Raw genomic sequence first — 19,282 nt, 5'->3', positions numbered from 1 at the left:
AGCACGATAATCAAACTTAATCATACTGCATACGGATTAAAATAAAAATTAATCAAATCTTATTACTTATTTGGTTACGATTAAAATAAAAGGAGATCAATCTCAAAACTATACATGAATTATAATTTAATGTGTAATTGTATATATGGACTTTGGTTTTATGTAAATTTATACATAAAATTTTGATTTAATTCCATTCTTGTAAATTATTAACACAATTATTAATATAACGTTATCAAAATTTATATATAATTTTGAGATTTAACCCAAATAAAATTATCAAATTTAAAATGGTTATGAATTAATAATTGCATACCTATTTTATTTTCATTTATTAAAATAAAATGAATAATGTCGATTAAATATGAAATTTAAATAAGTACATTTCAACCAACTCTTTCTTTCTTTTCCTTTTTTTTTTTATATAAAAGGATTTTAGATAGATTACATAATTGTTCTCAAAATGGGAGCTACGAAAATCTCTTTTAAAATAAGTGATAATATAGACTCAAGTGATTGATCTAACTTAGATCCATTGAGAAGTATGGAAATGAACAATGTGAAGATTCATTGTCTGGTAAGAGTGATTCACCTCTTCAAAAACTTAAAAAAATATGACTTACCTAATAAAGCTTCATTTGAATTTGCCGTCATGAAATTTTTCGATGATCATGGGATCTTTCTTCCCTTCCATCTTCTTAAAGGAGTGAACTAACTTCATGCATAATGATTATATTATCCAAAACTTGTCTTCTGGATAAGAAACTTCCTTAGAGGAGAGATATAAATGTCTGAAGGAGTAGTCTAATTCGCTTCACCATGACCTTTGTGATGATTTTATAAGTTGTGTTGCAAACGCGTTTATTAATGATTGCACATTTTTTTTCCTTAACTTAAATATTTTCCCCAGCTTCGCCTCGAAAATCTTTTTACATTATTTTTTCTTAAAATTATTTTTTGGTGAATTCTTCTTAAAAAATTTTAAATAATAATAACATGTATCAAAAGTAATTAATATCAATAATAAAACATTAATAAATTTCATTTAAACATATTTTTATCATTTGTAACGCATATATATCATTTCGATAAATATGTAACCACTTATTAAAAGAAATTAATAATGTCTTTTATAAATAAAATACAAATTTTCTATCAAAACAAATGACAAATGATTATGTTAGGCATAAATTGTTAACTGATTTAGATCAAATAATGGTTATGGTCTCTTTACTATGTTTAAATTTAAAATTTAGTACCTATTCTTTAATTTGATACAATTTGATTCTTCTACATAATACATTAGTTGGTTGAAATAATTGATTCCCTTAATTATTTCGGTCCAAATGTTGAGTTAGATTTTTTGCTTAAAATACTCAATCCAACTTCATGCAAATATATATAGTGTGTTAGAAATGTGTTTTCAAGAGAAATTCACATAATCATTTTAATCGATATAGTTAAAGATCCCGATTGTTTGCCATTATTAAAGTAGATGATCAAATTATTCAAATTAAATTATAATCACTAAATCCCAAATATGAGCATATAGAGAGATTGAAACGCAATTTTACCATTATATTATAATTACTAAAAAGTTGTTATCAATTAGGCCAAATATCTTAGCGAATGTGATTTTTATAATAACACTTATTCCAATTCATTATGTCAAAATAAACTCTCATTGGAATAGCATTTTTAAAACTAATATAACAAAATTTAATAAAATAACTAATAATGTTAGTTATCTGGACCAACTAATGTTATTATAAAATACGAGAATCAAATTATGCGAAATTAAAATATAAAAAATAAATTTCAAGTGTTATTGTAATAGATGAATCAAAATTGAAATTATACCATTATAATTATAATGAAAAAAAAAGAATTAAAGGGATTGAACGCGTGTTTAGAGGAAGGCCCTTACATAGAGTTATTAGTATGGTTGCCACTTGCCACCCACAATTCTTGTTTTGTTAAATATTTATTTTTATTATATTATAGAATGAAATTTTAAATGTTGCAATATACTTTAAGTTATTGTATTATTCATATATTCGGATTTAATTTTCATACTTTTATTTTCAGGATTTTAGTCTCTTTATTTTTAAATTTAAAATTTAAAATTTTAGATCTATTTGTTAACACGATTAAAATGATTTAATTTAATTTATTGGTATGACATTTTAAAATAAAAAAAGAAATACTTACTTGATATCCTGTAATAGACAAGAATTTAATAGAGAATTTTAATAATGTTAACAAATTTTAAAAGTTTGCATAAGCATTTCAATCTGAATAAAGCATTTAAGCTTACTAATGACATTTTAATCTGAATAAAAGTATAGAAATTAAATCTCAAATTTGAGTGAAGTATAGATATCAAGACTAAAATTGAACTATTTTTATATAATCTAAAAAATAGAGGGATTAGAATAAAAATTTCACCATTATAATTATGTAAAAAAAGAAGAAGAAGAAAAGGCCTAAGGCCTTGCTTTTATATATAGTAATATAGATAAAGAAAACCCAACTATTGTCTCTACCATCAAAAAGAAAATGGCTCGAGTCCATGGGCCATCAATGAATAAAAAAATGAAAGCCTGAATCACTTCACTATTACTGCGTAAAGCTCAAAGCCCATAAATTAATGAAAATCTCCAAAATTATCCATTACCTTCCTCTTTATCCCTACCCTTTGAATCTAAGATTTAGCAAAGGGTTTTTGGAGCCGAAAGAAAGAAGAAAACAGTGATAGAGGTGGCTGAAAAACAAAATGGACTTTGACAAGAGGAAGGCATCAACGTTAGCTTCACTGAGCTCCAATGAAGCAGATAAATCACCCAAAGGCTCTTTAGACACGCCCATCATTCCTCTCATCAACGCCCTCAACAACCACCTTTCTTACTTCACCACCAGTTCCTGCTCTGGCCGTATCTCTATCCTTTCCCAACCAAAACCCAATCCCAGCTCCAATAATCCTACCAAAAAGAAAGCCCGAGGAGGCACCTGGCTCTTCATCACCCACGACACGGCTGATTCCGACTCGGTCATCTCCATACTCTTCTCTGACTCGACTAAGTTGATTCAAGACAGTGAGTTGGTCTTTCGATTCGAGCCTCTCATCATCGCCGTTGAGTGTAGAGACTTAAGTTCAGCTCAGAGTTTGGTTTCTTTGGCGATTGCTTGTGGGTTCAGAGAGTCTGGGATTACAAGCGTCAGCAAGAGATTGATAGTGGGGATACGGTGTTCGATACGGTTGGAGGTGCCTTTGGGGGATACCCAGAAGATTATGGTGTCTGAAGATTACTTGAAGTTTCTTGTTGGGGTTGCTAATGAGAAAATGGAAGCTAATTGGAAGAGAACTGAAGGGTTTCTTAGAGCATTTCGAAAAAGTCAGGATGGAACATTGGAAAACGCGACTGGTTCAAAGTGTAGTGTGAGTGGTGGTGATTGTAATGAAGGTCAAGATGGTTTGGAGAGAAGTTTTGTAGATGCTCAAGTTGGTAAATTTTGTTTTACTATGATTTTACAATTATTTCATATGAACCCTGAGCTTTGTGATTATATTGAGCTTTTATATTTATGATTGAGGCTTTAATTTTGAGCTATTTCACGTATGCGCTTGCAGAACATCGTTCCTAGCGAAAAAGCAAGTTTTTCTCGTGAATCATTGGTGGAAACTGAAGGAATTCCCGGCTGCAGTTTATCTATTAGTCAGATGGTAATTGCTGGTGAACCTATAGAGAGACTGTTCCTTTGGGGCCATTCTACTTGTACCTTAGAAAGCACAAACAAAGCTGAAGTTCTTATATTTGGTGGCTTTGGGGGCAGTGGAAGACATGCGAGAAGACATGACTCTTTTCTCCTTGATCCATTGCATGGGACATTGAGAGAAATCAATGTGGCGGGCCGTCCATCACCTCGCCTGGGTCACACTGCTTCTTTAATCGGAGATTGCATGTATGTTATTGGAGGCAGGGCTGATCCTACGAACATTCTGAGCGAGGTATGGATTCTCAATACGTTAAAGAATGAATGGAAGCTACTAGATTGTATTGGCAGCGCTTTTCCTCCAAGGTACTCATATCTTGCTGTTCTGCCTCTCCACTTAGTTTCATTGGGTTAAATATATGTTATAAAAAAGCATTATCTGTGTAAATCCCTCCGTGAACATGTTATGAATGTACATTAATGTCTGTATCTACTGTTTCTTTCCCCGCCTCAGCCTGCATCTCATTTTAGTTCTTAATTTGTAGTCTGTATGTATCTTGCACAGGCATCGGCATGCGGCCGCTGCAGTAGGATCAAAGATTTATGTCTTTGGTGGCCTTAATAACGATGCAATCTCTTCATCATTGCATGTTCTTGACACCAATACACTGCAATGGGAAGAACTAATTGCCCACGGTGAACAGCCATGTGCTCGTCATTCTCACTCAATGGTGGCATATGGATCTAAGTTATTCATGTTTGGAGGGTACTATGGAGAGGCTCTTGGGGACTTGTACAGTTTTGATACTCTAACATGTTCATGGAAAGTAGAAAAGGTAGGAGGAAGAAGCCCATATGCTAGGTTCTCCCACTCCATGTTTGTCTACAAGTATTTTATTGGAATAATAGGAGGTTGTCCTGTTACACAACATTGTCAAGAGTTGACATTACTAGATATGCGAAGCCTAGTCTGGAAGCATGTGACCCTCAGTTCAATGGATAAAGCACTGTTTGTGCGTTCCACAGCCAATGTTGTTCGTGATGATCTTATTATGGTTGGTGGTGGAGCAGCTTGTTATGCTTTTGGAACCAAGTTTAGTGAGCCTATGAAAATCAACTTGTTTCCTTTGTTATCTCTAGATGATCATGACAGTTCTCGAAAGCTCGGTGAAAATGAAGTTATTAAGGAAGAGGAAGGTATGATGGAAAATGGGAATGTTCTTTTACTAGCTCCACATGTTGGAACTGGTTCACCTCAACATCCTGAAATGCAAAGCTTAAATGTTGAGAACCAGACAGGACAGATAGATGCTTCGAGTTGGGTTGTAAAACTTGAAAAAAAACATGCAAAATTAGGAAAGGACATATTGAAGAAGTTTGGATGGTTAGATCTAGAGAGAAAAGTTTATGCACAAGAGGATGGTTTGTTCATCTCTTTCCCTGTGACCGAGAAGTTTTGTGCTATCTTCTCAGAAGACAGATTTGAAGTTTTGAGTGATCATCATCCATCTAAACCATTTAGAGCTGAAAGTTTACTCTTAAATGACATGTCCTCCTCAGTAGCTCTGGACATTCTTAAGGAATATGGTGCTACTAAGCTTCCAGATGAGCTTGTTCAAAAAAGAAAAGCTTGTAAATCTCCCTTAAAAATAATGACTGAAGCTGTTGCCTCTTTGATTAGGCAAAAGGGGTTATCAGATAAACTTCTGGAGCAGCTACCAAACAGGTTTGTTTCACTACTTCACTTCGTTGTTTGCTTATTCCAGTTTCAATTCTGTGAAATTTCTTGAGTTAGATTGAGAGTTTCAGTGGCTAGCTTTGGTTTTCTTTGTGTACCTGCGCATGCAATATCCTCACCATTTTAACATCTTCGACTAGTTCAGGTGGGAACGGATTGGTGATATTGTTGTGCTACCGATTTCATCCTTCAGGGACCCAATATGGAATTCAATTGGAGAGGAGCTTTGGCCCATTATTGCCGAATCCCTTAATACTTGTCGCCTTGCACGGCAGGTAAGATATATGGATGAACCATATCTTAGCTGCTATATTGACTGATAATGCTTTCTTTACTTTTGTTCAAAAACTCCTTGTCTTATGCTGATTCAGTCTAATACCGTAAAATGATTTTTTTTTCATCTCTAGTTAGTTGGTCAGTATGTCCAATTTTTATATGGAAGGCAAAGTTAAGATTTCAAGAAAATGACTTTGAAGGTTTTAATTTGTTTAACTGTTGTTTCCAATTTGTTTTAGGAGTAACGAGTTGAATTAAATTAGTTGTTTATTTTTAGACAAAGAGTCAATAATTAAGAATCTCAGGGGTACCATTCGTCATATTATGTATGCCACTTATGAACTTATTGAATTAATTTCTATAATTTTTCAAGGGCCGGGTCGCTGCAAATGGTACAAGGGACAGTACTTTGGAGATTCTTGTAGGAGATAATGGCTGGGTTGATCATCGTGAAAATGGGATTCTATATTCTTTTGATGCTACCAAGTGCATGTTCTCTTGGGGCAATCTTTCTGAGAAAATCCGTATGGCCAGTTCAGATTGTACAGATGCAGTCATCGTGGATCTGTTTGCTGGAATTGGATATTTTCTATTGCCCTTCCTTGTTAGGTATGCTCTAATTATGATTTTAATGCCTTTCAAAAATTTCTCCACATCTCAAGTATTTTCAGCTTTCTCTCTGTCACACACACATTATGTGCAGATGTAAATACGTGCTAACTTGGTTTTTGTGACCTTTGACTAGAAGCAGACTTCTTTTTCCCACTAAAAAATTGTTAGATAATGTTGTTGGTCTGACAATTACCATATCATCCTTCGCATCTGTACTGGTCTGTAGTTTGTTGTAATTGGTGTTAGATTTAAGGATTTTGAATTAATGGTATGACACTTGTCATTTTATGGGCTATGTGGAGGATAAGGATTTCTTGTGTCATTCCACCATTGTGTTGTTAGCAGGAATTACAAGTTTTGATGGGGAATTATTAGTTAGTGTATGGAGATTTCTTATTATCTCTTCAGTTTTCAATCTGCTGACTTTTAATTTCACTGATTATTTTGTCTTTTCTGTTATGTTGGTGCCTTTTTTGAATTGTAATGCTAATCAATCAGGGCGAAAGCAAAGTTAGTCTATGCTTGTGAATGGAATCCTCATGCCATTGAGGCTCTTAAACGTAATCTTGAAGCCAATTCTGTCTCTGATCGTTGTATCGTACTTGAAGGGGATAATCAGATTACAGCACCCAAGGTACATTGGCATGCTTAATATCCGCATTGACAGTGTAAACATTTATACCCTTGGAATACGAGGACAAGGCAGCATATCTATCTATATATACTTTTTTCATAAAGGAGAATATTTGGTACACTGCCAGTGGAGGTTTTAAACTACATGAGCAGGGTTAGGGGGTTGGCAAGTGTCCTATAGGGGTATAGTAAATTATTAAAAAGTATATATATTTAAAAAAAAAGACACAGGTCCATTTTTTGAGGCTGCTTGGGGAATAAAAAAAGTACACTGCCAGTGTACCAAATACTCACCCTTTCATGAAATAGACTAAAAATAACATATTGCCATGGCAACTTGAGCCTTAAGTACCGAAATAAACTGTATGTATTGATTCCTATTGATTATTTTCCTATAGGGAGTGGCAGATCGAGTTTGTCTTGGTCTTCTTCCATCAAGTGAGGGTAGCTGGCTTACTGCTGTGAGGGCATTAAGGTGCTTTGCTCTGGTGTTATTACTTGTGTTTCATTTCATGTCACCTTGCCTAATATCAAATTCATTACTTGTTTCCACTTTAAAATCCGAATTCAATGATAAATTAGAAGAAAAAGAATTGTAGGGTTATTCTTTGAAACTTTTTCTATGATTTGTTGCTTCTCCCCCGGCTTGCAATAGTTTTTTCACGCAAAAGTCCACTACCATTCACCTTCAATGTGCAGATGAACTTGGTCTTGGATAATATTCATGGTTTCTTTACAATATCTCCTAGATGCATATAGTTTAAATATTTGCTCTGGTTCCGAACTTCTATTTGGTTGATTACTCCATTTTTGGACTCTGGAAGAACTGTCTAGCGAGGCTTCAGTTATCTTGGTAGCAGTTTTGCTAGCATCTCCTTGCGAGATCTTAAATTTGTCGCACTTTTAGACCCCAATATACGTGTTGCTTTTTTCATTTTAGAACTCATGGGGGGAGTCCGTGCATTCTTCTTTCTCTCTTTCTCCCATTGTTTGTGGTCACATTTAACGATGGTACTAAAAATGCAGGAGTAATGGTGGGATATTGCATGTCCACGGTAATGTGAAGGACACCGAGGTGGAATTGTGGGCTAACCATGTTTCAAAATCGATATCTGAAATTGCAAGATCCGAGGGTATGACTTTCTAAGCGTATATAACGTACATGTACATGTTGGGGTTCATGTTTTATTTAAGAAAAAGCCAGTTTAAAGTGATTAATGTTGTGTGCAGGCCATCGTTGGGAAGTTACAATCGATCATGTGGAGAAAGTGAAATGGTATGCCCCACACATCCGCCATCTTGTTGCTGATGTTAAATGCAGACGGATCTAGGATGAAATTGTTTCACGACGGTTAGTGTCTGCATCTCTTGGGAAATAATTCGAGGTGGCAAACATGCGAGTTCGGATCCATACGGGTGGGTTATATGGTAACCCATTTATCCATTAATGCCCTATTTAAGTTGTCTGTGACTGCCCAACCTGCTCATTACTCTTTTATTCACCCAAAACCCGAATAACTCTTTGATGAGAGGAAGCTTGTGACCCATAGAACTCAGCCCATCGTACAGCAATTTAGTGAAATTAAAAGATCTTCTACATACTTCTTTTAAATTCATATAAAAAGACTCCGTTAGTCCATTTTATGTTTGAAGTGATTCATTAACGTTACAATATCAATGGCTTCAACGTCACGAGATTAAAAGTCAACAACTGGTAGTTCCGTCGAAAAAGTGGCAAAAGCTTGAAACAAAGGCGTGTGGGCATCACTCATCAGTCGTCACAATAATAGCCATTATTACTCTGCATATAATGAAAGCATGCATCAATGCATAGGTACATGTATGCATAAAAGTAGGTAAGTAAAAATGAATGGTTAAGCAAAGTTCATTCTGAAGAAATTTTATTCACTTTCGTGTTATCCTTTTTACTGTAATTACTCAAAATGTTTACCATGGCAAGGTTACAAAATGTCGTGTTCAGGCATACAAGGTTAGGACCCAGAACATATTCTGTTCCCTATTTCATTTGTTAATATTATTTTTCAGCTGCTATGATGATTCATCACTTGGGGGGTTCACCGTTCACGTTTATCCATATATATAAAGAAACAAGTGATATTTGGAAGTGTCGGTGGTCCATCCTACCACTTGGTTGAGCTCCCCCGATTTCTCGCATCTACCCTTCATGCTGTAGTGCTGCAAAGCAAAACAATAGTGGGTTACAAAAGGGCATTGCTGGCAACATGAAAAGCCCTACTACGTCACGGAAATGCATTTGCTTTTGGGCTTTGCCTAAAGCCTCCAAACTCTCTTATAATTATTATTGAATTCTAGAGAATCCAATTCAATCAAGCTAAATGTGACGGTGACAATAACTTTTGCTTTCAGTATCATAATAATTATAGCTTTGTCGTCTTAGATTTCAATAATGTATAATAAACTTGTTAGAAAAATGTAAGTGGGTCCATTGTTTGAATGGAAGAGATGTCCCCCCACCAAAATAAAAAGGCAAATGTCTGTGAGTGGTAGGCTAGTGGGCTGCTTCTTCTTCATCCAAGATCTGAATAAATTTGTTAGCTTTCCTTTTGGATGGGATTAGCAATTCCTACACGTTATCCGACGCATAATAAATACCCCACTTTAAAGTGAAGGGTATTTTGCTATTCTTTTCCCAAATTAAACTGGTCCAAGTTTTGGCAAGACCTAGAAGTTTATATCTAAGGCACTGGATTACATTATTGCTGCCTATATTCATTAACCCATAGTTTGTTTTGTCTCTAGTATTTTGTTTTCATCCCATTCATCTCATCTAAACTGACATAAATTTTTATTAACTGGCTGTATCATTATTTACTATCTCAGAATAATCTTTCCATTTCTTTTTTATACCATGTCTCATACATGCTTAAACCATATCTTTAAGAATGACCTACCAATCATTATTACTTCTATTAAAGGTACATTCCATAAGCCTTTTTATGTATTTATTTGTCACTTAATTTAAACCTTCAAATTTATACTATTTACCCCCAAATTATTAAATGCGTGCACAAAAATGTTGAAACCACTAGGCATGTGCAGGTTCAAAGTTCAATGCTTTTTAAGCATTTAAAATTTGAGAAACCTGAACGCATTCTAGCCTTCTTCCTCCAGATCCCGCATTGCAATTAATAATAGGGTAAATTACATTAAAGTTTATTAAATTTTCAAAAATTTACAATGTGGTCATTAAGTTATTTGAAAGCTCTCATTCTCTTATACACTTTAACTTTTTTTTCATGAAACAACCTTAAATATTACAAATCTATGAACTAAAGTTTAAACAACTTTTTTCTTCGATCTCTAGCATTAGTCATCAGATCGACTTAGATCTAAGGTATTTTCATCTACTCATTGACGGGTACTGATCCCCACTGTATCAATCATTGAATCGTTGCTTGAAGCTCGCTAATCAGACTTTAAAAAATTTAATAGAATTATTTAAATAAAACTTTTAAATAATTTAATGATTATTTTATAATTTTTTAAAATTAATGATTAAAATGTAAATTTACTAATAGTTTAATCACGTTAATATCAAAAGAATACTGCTAGCGGTAATAAATTATATGCTTTTGATTACAACAGTCAAACTTAAATCTTATATCCTCTTCAGAGAATTTAGAAAAATTTTTATCTGAGTTCCTTTACTATTCAGTAATCACATTTGAGATTGAAACCATTGATTTTGTTTCAACATTTTAGCATGCTTTACATTGGGAAGGCTAAAGGCTTTAGTACTGATTATGGAAAGAACAAATCTGGTATTGGAGAGACAAATAACACTAACTCCCCCTCCAACATCATCATTCAACAACAAACCAGGATAAATTTACTAGATATGTTTTCAAAAATCTTCTAGGTACCTGCCTTTAAAAGGTAAACTTGATTCTGACAATGGACCCTAATCTTACACCTTTATTCCATGATCCTCCATCATACACCGTTGGATCAACTGGCTTCGGATCTCTAGCCCCCTCTATCGGTCATTTCTCTTAGTTTTGTCATTTTCCGTTGTTAACTCCCACAGGTGTTACTGTGTACTCACTCAGAGACTAAAAAAGAGTGGTAGTTAATGGCAAGTGTATAAAAATATTAGTAACTGTACTTATTTTTTTATACCAGATCTGTTACACTCTGAATTATTTAAGCAGCACGTCACAAGGGATCTAGAGCAAGGTTGGTGACCTTGGGTTGAGTGTAGAGATGAGGAAAATCATGGGTGCCAAAGTTCTCTTCTTCTTTGCTTTGCTTTCCTTTTCAGCTGTGTCGGCATTTGCACGGGATGAGGAAGACCAAGGTCTTGTTATGAACTTCTACAAGGATTCTTGTCCTCAGGCTGAAGACATTATCAAGGAGCAAGTTAAGCTACTGTACAAGCGACACAAAAACACTGCTTTTTCTTGGCTGAGAAACATTTTCCATGACTGTGCTGTCCAGGTATATATTTCTATGAATCTATACGCTACAGTGTTTTTTCAACTACTTTATACTATTTTCTTGTTCTTGATAGTTACAAGTACTGTTTTTTCATATTTTGGAGTAGTCATGTGATGCTTCACTGCTGCTGGACTCCACAAGAAGGAGCTTGTCTGAGAAGGAGACAGACAGGAGCTTTGGCCTAAGGAATTTCAGGTACATTGAGACCATCAAAGAAGCTGTAGAAAGGGAATGTCCTGGAGTTGTTTCTTGTGCTGATATCCTTGTTCTGTCTGCTAGAGAAGGCATCGTTTCGGTAAAAATTTCTTTCCACCCCTTTAGATTACTCTTCCTCCATTCAAATTTAATTAAAACTACAATTTCTATGTGCTTACTTGAGAGTTCCTTTTGCACTAGATCAGTAAGATTAGTGGAGGTTTCGTTTGCTTAATCTACTACTAACCTTTGCTTTCCCAGTCCTTTGAGGTTTCAACTTCAGTTTCATGTGCTTAGATCCTATTTTAACTGTAATAAATACTTAAAATTCCTGGATGCATATCTTAATTGTGTGAATTACTAAGTTTAGCTTAGCTTGTCAGTCAAGTAAAAGTAACCCCAAATTCACTTGTTTCAGTTGGGAGGCCCTTACATTCCTCTCAAAACTGGAAGAAGAGACGGTAGAAGGAGCAGAGCAGATGTTGTGGAGGAGTATCTTCCGGACCACAATGAGACCATCTCTGGCGTTCTCGACAGGTTTGCCGCCATGGGTATTGACACCCCTGGAGTCGTTGCCCTCCTAGGTACTCCTTTTCCATCTTTACATAAGTATCAGTAAATGCAAGTGACCGACTGTGTGAGTGAACATTATGGAGATTATATTTCTAGCATCTTTTTGGCTCTAAGTTTCCTATTTTGTGCAAAACAGGAGCTCACAGTGTCGGCAGAACTCACTGTGTGAAGCTGGTGCATCGGTTGTACCCAGAGGTTGACCCTGCCCTCAGCCCCGACCATGTTCCACACATGCTCCATAAATGCCCTGATCAAATCCCAGACCCCAAGGCCGTCCAGTATGTGAGAAACGATCGTGGGACACCCATGGTTTTGGACAACAACTACTACAGGAACATACTGGACAACAAGGGTTTGTTGATTGTGGATCACCAACTGGCTTACGACAAAAGGACCAGACCTTATGTGAAGAAAATGGCCAAGAGCCAAGACTATTTCTTCAAGGAGTTCTCAAGGGCCATTACTCTCCTCTCTGAGAACAATCCTCTCACTGGTAGCAAGGGTGAGATCAGGAAGCAATGCAATCTTGCAAACAAGCTTCACTAAAATGCCTCGCCAAAGAGAAAGCCGAGAGTGGCCGAATAAAATGGTTGTTTACTTGTTTCTTTTCCAAGAGACAAGTTTGTTAATGTGCAGTGAGTAATGGTGCAATGGTACTGGTTTGATACGATCGATCCATTGCATTTTTTTTTAGCATAAGCCAGGTTGCCTTCTCTTGATGTTGGTCATGGGCGTAGTGGATGTAGGGATGGATGTAATGTATGTATGTAAGGATGGTGTTGACTGTGTATGATGCATGAATTTCAAAGATTTAAAAGTTATGATGATTCATGCATAATCCCTTCCTTCTCCATTACGATGCAATACTATGAGCAATATTATTGTATTTGGATCAATTTAATGAAAAAGGCCCCGTCCCAACGACAACAATAAATGAAAGAGACTGGCTCTCCAGGTGTCCACCAAATTATAAAAGATTCCAGCAAACGGTGGGATATTAAAACAGATTGAATCTACGATGATTTAAGAAAAAAATATTCATTTCTATGCATGTTATATATGTGGTCCTGAGTTTCACTCAATAAAAGCTATACTTATATATGAATTATCAAAAGTTAGGGGACAAACGCTCCAACTTATGGAGCAGAATTGATAGCGGTGGCCATTAAATATATCATTCAATTTGTTCATCTACGATATAAATATTTAAAGTTAGGGATTATTAACAACTTGAGCTTTCTCTATTCTTACTCGTTTGCAATTGGGCCCTAGGATGGTGTTATTGGTATAAGATGCACAGTATGCACAATATGTAAGATATTTCAATCCTCGGGATACCTTGTTTATGTTCGGTTTTCTTTAATGGGTTTTTCTGTTATGGTTGTGGGTGGAGCTTGAATCAGGTAACCAGACCCAAAAGCTCTTCCATTTCTTTTTCAGTTTATCACCCTTCAGCTTTTGCTATCCCATGGAGATAAATAGCCCATCATTTTGCCGATATGGATCCTCAAATTACAAGCCTAAAAAGATAAAAGAGGGGAAAGGGGTCACTGACGATGACCCATTGAGTGAGCCCAGATTTCAGTTTGCTATATTTGACAACCCAAACTTTTTATGTATAAACCAAAAGAGCTTTTTTTTCCTGATGATGTTTTTGGGTTCAGAAAATAACATTGGAAATCTTAATAAGCAATCAACAAAGGAAGGGAAGAAGTTGTGGAGATAGAAAAAGAGATTTGGTTCTTGTTTTCAAAGTCATGTCGGATTGCATGGATCACACAAAATGAGAATCAAAGAACAAAAGAACATTAACCAATAACCCATCGTCACCAAGCATGGGCCCTCAAAAAAAAAATCCAAAACAACAGAAAAGATAGAGGGAGTGAAATGAATGGAGGGAATGGTTTCGATCTAAAACAAATTTGATACACCCATCCAAGGGAGACTTGAAAGTCATATTCTTCCAAAAAGGCACCATTCAAGCATCATCCATCCATTCTACACACGCTCGCATATTGGTTTCATCTTTGACTACAAAACCTACGTTAGGTTGGATCGAATCGAGTAAAATTTTTTTGAGTTAATCGAATTAATGAGTCCTGTTTTATCATCCTAACTCGATTTAAAATTTTTTCGAATCGAGTCGAGTGAAATAAAATTCGAGTCGAGTCGAATCGAATCGAGTGAAATTGTTCAAGTTAAATTAAAAAAATTAGACATGTCAAATTAAAAAAAAAAAACTTGTTATAGTATAACTAATTCTATGTTAAAACACATCAACTTAAAACCATATATATTTGAAATAAAATTCGAAGCAAAATAATAAAAAATAATTAATTTCAAGATGATAAACTTAAATAATTAATTAACTTATTTAGATCATAAAATTATTGTTTTAGAAAAGTATTAAAATTTTAACTTTCTTTACATATTCTTTAGAATTTTTAAAATATACAATTTAGAATTTTATAAATATTTGGAATTTTAAAATTATTTTGAATTTTGAAAATTATTTTAATTTTTTATAATTTTTGTTGAAAGAGACAAATTTGCTTATTTTCAAAATTGACAGGGATTAAAGGGTATTTACATTAATTTTTTATTTGAATTGTAAAATCTAACTCGACTCGAACTTAATTCGAGTTGACTCGAATAACTCGAACAACATGATTTGATTAACTCGAAATTTGATTTTTTTCAATTTTTTCAAATCGAATCGAGTTTTGCTCACCCCTTTCCCTCACTCCTTTGTTGTCGAATTCTGTCATCAAAAATCAATTTTGTTCTTGCTCTCTTTGTAATTTTTTCAATATATCTTGACTAGGATAGTAAATCAAGATTTGCAATGTTAATTTATTAAGAACAAAAATTAGATACGGAAGCATACTTAAATCCATTAATATCTTATCTTCAAGTCTTGTAATTTTGCTCTTTTAAATTATCGCACAAATATATTAGAAAAAGTATTTTTTTCTTGAAATGAGAAAAAGTAAATTTCTCTTTTTTTTAATAAAATTGCATATGTATAATTTAAACCATAACCTTAATATATATTTCTTTGTGCATTAATCTTAACTTTTAATCAACTTATTATTAATTAAAAATTAATTACTAAAATATCTATGTATATTTATCTTGTACTTATTAATTTAAAGTTAAATGAGTGATATTATTGTACATAACTTAGATGTTTGGCATCTCTGGATTTTTACTAGGTTGGAGTGAATTAAAGGGTATCTTATATTTGCTTAGGAACTGTTTAGCTGCAAAGGAGGTTTGGTCGCAGGTCATTCCGGTAAATCACCATCGTATGTTTTTTTCAACTAATCTCTAAGATTGACTTGTTTCTAATTTGCAAATTGTTTCCTTGTTGAATATAAGAGGGGTTAATTGGTCGTGTTTTTTTTTTTGTTTGTTTGCTTGAGTGGCGAATATGGAAAATTATAAATCTCTTCATTTTCCAAGGTGCATTTTTGAGATTGTTAAAGTCTCGTATAGTTGGACAAAACAATACATGTTAGTTTATAAATATACTGGAATCAGTCACCATGAAGATAGTCCTAGTTAATTTTTGTCAGGAAATTGGGTCCATTAAAATTTGAATGGTGTAGTAAAACTGAATTCTGGATTAGGAAGTGCTGGGAAGTGTTGCGGAATGAAGCTGGAGAGTGGATTATTGGGTATAACAGGCATGTGGGAAATTGTTTGGTACTTGACACTAAATTGGAATATCTTGGATGGTTTGACCCTTCTCCACCGACAAGGATATAGAAAAGTTGTGATTCATTTTGATTGTTTGCAGGCGATTAAAGGTATCCAAAATAGTGCATTGATGGAATCAAACTCTGGTTTGATTAGATGGATTCATCAGAATTTGTCGCACGTAGAGCATTGAAGCCTAAGACATGTTTCTAGAAAAAATAGTCGAATTGTTGATTGTTTAGCCAAAATGACGGATTAAAAAATTAATTGTGTGCCAGTAGATAGTATTTGTGATCAGTTCATTTTAGTTTAATTTTTAATCTTATTCAAAAAAAAAAAAAAAGTTCATGTGAGCGTAACTAGACAGAAGTTTGAAAGCGAAGGCAAACTAATATTCTTAATATATTATATACTGTGGAAACCCTTGATATTCTCTTTAGAAATCATCGCTTATAAAATATCAGTTTTAAAAAAATAAACCTTACCCACTGTAACATAATCCTTGAAAAATCCATTATTATTTAAAAAGGAATCATTCATTTAAATATACAATACGAGTATAAACCTTATTCTTGATTTATTTTAATGTTTATTACTTTAATAATTAGAGTTGAATTTCATTAATTTACGTAACCAAAATAATATTTAAAATTTATTAATTTATATTCGGATGCGTGTAAATGATTTCAGATGACAAGCATATTTTGGAAAGCAGGAGCATTAGGATTGCCCTTGCTCTAAAATGGAAAATCTTGTCCAATTATGTTTTCCTCACCAATTTAAGAGAAAATGGAAATACACATTTAACTTCCAAATTCCAATCCAATAACAGAAAATCTTTTTTAAGATACCTCAATGCAAAATCCTGCTTGAGCTCCCTCGCAACTAAGTTGACTCACCTGTGTCCACTCAGCCGAATCATTGCCCAATTAAAAATAATAATAATGATGTAGTTGCCTTTTAATCAATCATATTCAAGCTGCTTTTGTCTAACAAATTGGTTAGCCATCGAACCCGGTCCGGCTCCATACTGCATCCCTGACCCGCCTCATGTCTCGGCCCTTGAGGGTCCGACCCACGCCTTCGAAAACCGAAGCCCCGCCAGATTTCTTACTCCGAGCGTACTCACGCGCCAAGTATTCGTGTGGTGGCACCATCTCCGATTCAGCGTCATCCAACCCATCGTCCGAGTCGCGTATCCACTCCACCGAGTTAACCCGGTAAATCTTACTCCAGTCAGGCACGTTCACTGGAGCTGACGTGGCCATATGGTGCCCTCGTGGCGAAGCAGCGGCCGCCACGCCGTCATGGCCACGAAACTGATGCACGATCCTAGGCTTCGTCGAAGCAGAATCCTCGAAAGCCAAGGACAGCCCACCAACGTGACGGTCGCCCCGAGGAATTAGACGACGATCCCCCCTCATGTCGAAGTTCCCATTCCCGTTACTCTCCGCATCAGCGTGTGGACTCCACTGGCTCCGAGAATTGTCGACACTCCCGCCGTCTCCTCGGTCTGCGACGTTATCAACCATCGACCAAACATCTTCCTCACCAAGCTCGGCTTCTTCATTGACGACACTGTCCCCTTGGCTGTGCCCGTAACCATAATTTCCAAGCAACCGTTCGCTTCTGCTGGTGGTCAACCGCCGGCCTTTCGCCATCAAACAACCAAATACTATTAAATAACCAAAACCAATAGATCAACGACAAATAAAAAGAAAATGGGGAAATGGGAAAAAGGAAAAAGGAAAAAAAAGAAAAAAAAGGAAAAATGAAAATTAAAAATCTACACTAAGAGAAGGAAGGAGAAAAGAGGGAGGGTGAATATTAAAGGGAGTCCATTAGAGAGGAGACTCAAACATAAGGAGGCTTAGAAGGGGAAGCTGTGAATATATAGCATTTGGGGAATGGGATTTTCATTTCGTGTGAATTTGGACTTCATTTCATCTCTCCATTCCCACTACCACCAATCAGATCAACGGTGAGAATATAGAAGATGCCAATATTAACACGAAACTGCTGCAACAAAAGAAATAAATAATAATAATAAAACTGAGAGAGAAGAAGAGTTGGAACTATTTGTTCAAACAAATACTTCTTACGGTATTGGAAAGCAATAAAATATCAAACTTTATCAGATGGAGTATTAGTGATGCAGTATCTGTTTTTTGTTTAAAAAATTTATAATCTACTTCCAACTATTTCATTTGATAGATTAATATATATTTTATACCAAATAATGGTACATCCACTACTATAAAAGTGGGTGTAAGAAGGAAAACTTGGATTTCATTACAATTACGTAACACGACTAACGTACATCTGGTAAAAATTTGAACTATTTCTCGAATTCTCTATTTTTAAATTTAACTAGAAAAAATATTTTTCGAGAACTTTAGTTGATGCTATTTTAACCAAATAAATAAAATCTTGACTTAAAGAAGAGAATCAAACCTGCCATTGTTGCCATTCGTAGTCATATTGTGTTTGTAATACCTGTGGTTAAAGTTTAACACGAGGATATTATGTTATGTTTCAAGAAATATTTAACATAAAAAATAGTAAAGTTAGTAAACCATTTTATTTATATGTACTGTTATTACAAATTATATTTTTAAATCTCGTTTTGTTAACTAAGTTAGTTTCAGAGTCACACTAATTTAATTAAAAAATTATTAATAATAAAAATAAAATCTTACATAACTAACTAATAAGCTTATATTATACACAAACATAGTTAAATTCGTTAAGTAAAATAGTAGGCTCGCGGTTTCCTAGATAAAGATTCAAATGACGTTGATTAGATATATCCACGTCAGATTTCCTAACTAGTGGACCCCACCTTGACTACGTCCATTTTCCATCTGAGAAGATGGGTCCCGCACACGTGGCGGCTTACATTCAGCTTCTTTCAACACGTATATCTCCGACTTAATTTGAATCACGTCCAAATCACGCCACGTAGCAAATGACTATTTAAAGTAAAGGATTAATTTATTATTTGAAGCTTCATCTTCTCAACTTTTTCCAAATTAAGGTTTGAAATTTTTTTAAGAATTAAATTTGATAATTATTTTCATTTTTCTATAAGTTTAGATTTTTATTTTATTTAGAACTTGACAATTATTTTCACATTGAAATTTTAAATGGGAAAATTAAAATCCTAATGTGAAAACATATGTAAAATTTAAGACCTAACTTAAGTAAAATATATTTTGATTCCAATATAGGAATAAGTCAATTTGATATAACCCTAAAATAAAATGCTTGGGATGTTGCGAGACGAAAGTAATGATGGTAGTGGACAAAAATTATATCTAATCACTTTTGTTGGTCCCTTCCATTATTAATGGTTTAGGA

At 34.5% G+C, this 19,282-nt stretch overlaps 3 protein-coding genes across 3 annotated transcripts; 2 read left to right on the top strand and 1 right to left on the bottom strand.

Moving 5' to 3' along the window:
* The first annotated feature begins 2,685 nt into the window (after nucleotides 1-2,685).
* LOC105768444 (tRNA wybutosine-synthesizing protein 2/3/4) lies at nucleotides 2,686-8,612 on the top strand. Its single transcript, XM_012588361.2, has 9 exons — nucleotides 2,686-3,502; nucleotides 3,632-4,080; nucleotides 4,280-5,440; nucleotides 5,598-5,727; nucleotides 6,102-6,337; nucleotides 6,839-6,974; nucleotides 7,372-7,448; nucleotides 8,000-8,106; nucleotides 8,204-8,612. The coding sequence occupies exons 1-9, from the start codon at nucleotides 2,777-2,779 to the stop codon at nucleotides 8,302-8,304; spliced, it is 3,123 nt and encodes a 1,040-aa protein (XP_012443815.1). The 5' UTR covers nucleotides 2,686-2,776; the 3' UTR covers nucleotides 8,305-8,612.
* A 2,526-nt stretch (nucleotides 8,613-11,138) lies between these two features.
* On the top strand, nucleotides 11,139-13,058 carry LOC105768443 (peroxidase 42). The gene is made up of 4 exons (XM_012588360.2): nucleotides 11,139-11,452; nucleotides 11,559-11,747; nucleotides 12,066-12,231; nucleotides 12,357-13,058. Exons 1-4 carry the CDS (start codon nucleotides 11,219-11,221, stop codon nucleotides 12,764-12,766), a joined length of 999 nt encoding a protein of 332 aa, XP_012443814.1. The 5' UTR covers nucleotides 11,139-11,218; the 3' UTR covers nucleotides 12,767-13,058.
* Nucleotides 13,059-16,566: 3,508 nt separating this feature from the next.
* Nucleotides 16,567-17,972, bottom strand: LOC105770219 (uncharacterized). Its single transcript, XM_052631719.1, has one exon. It carries the CDS (start codon nucleotides 17,581-17,583, stop codon nucleotides 16,924-16,926), a length of 660 nt encoding a protein of 219 aa, XP_052487679.1. The 5' UTR covers nucleotides 17,584-17,972; the 3' UTR covers nucleotides 16,567-16,923.
* Between the last annotated feature and the right edge of the window lie 1,310 nt (nucleotides 17,973-19,282).

This window comes from Gossypium raimondii, chromosome 5, assembly GCF_025698545.1.
Source record: "Gossypium raimondii isolate GPD5lz chromosome 5, ASM2569854v1, whole genome shotgun sequence".
NCBI classification, from domain to species: domain Eukaryota; kingdom Viridiplantae; phylum Streptophyta; class Magnoliopsida; order Malvales; family Malvaceae; genus Gossypium; species Gossypium raimondii.
The sequence above is the reverse complement of the archived record's forward strand: the minus strand, read 5'-3'. Positions and strand labels throughout refer to the sequence as shown.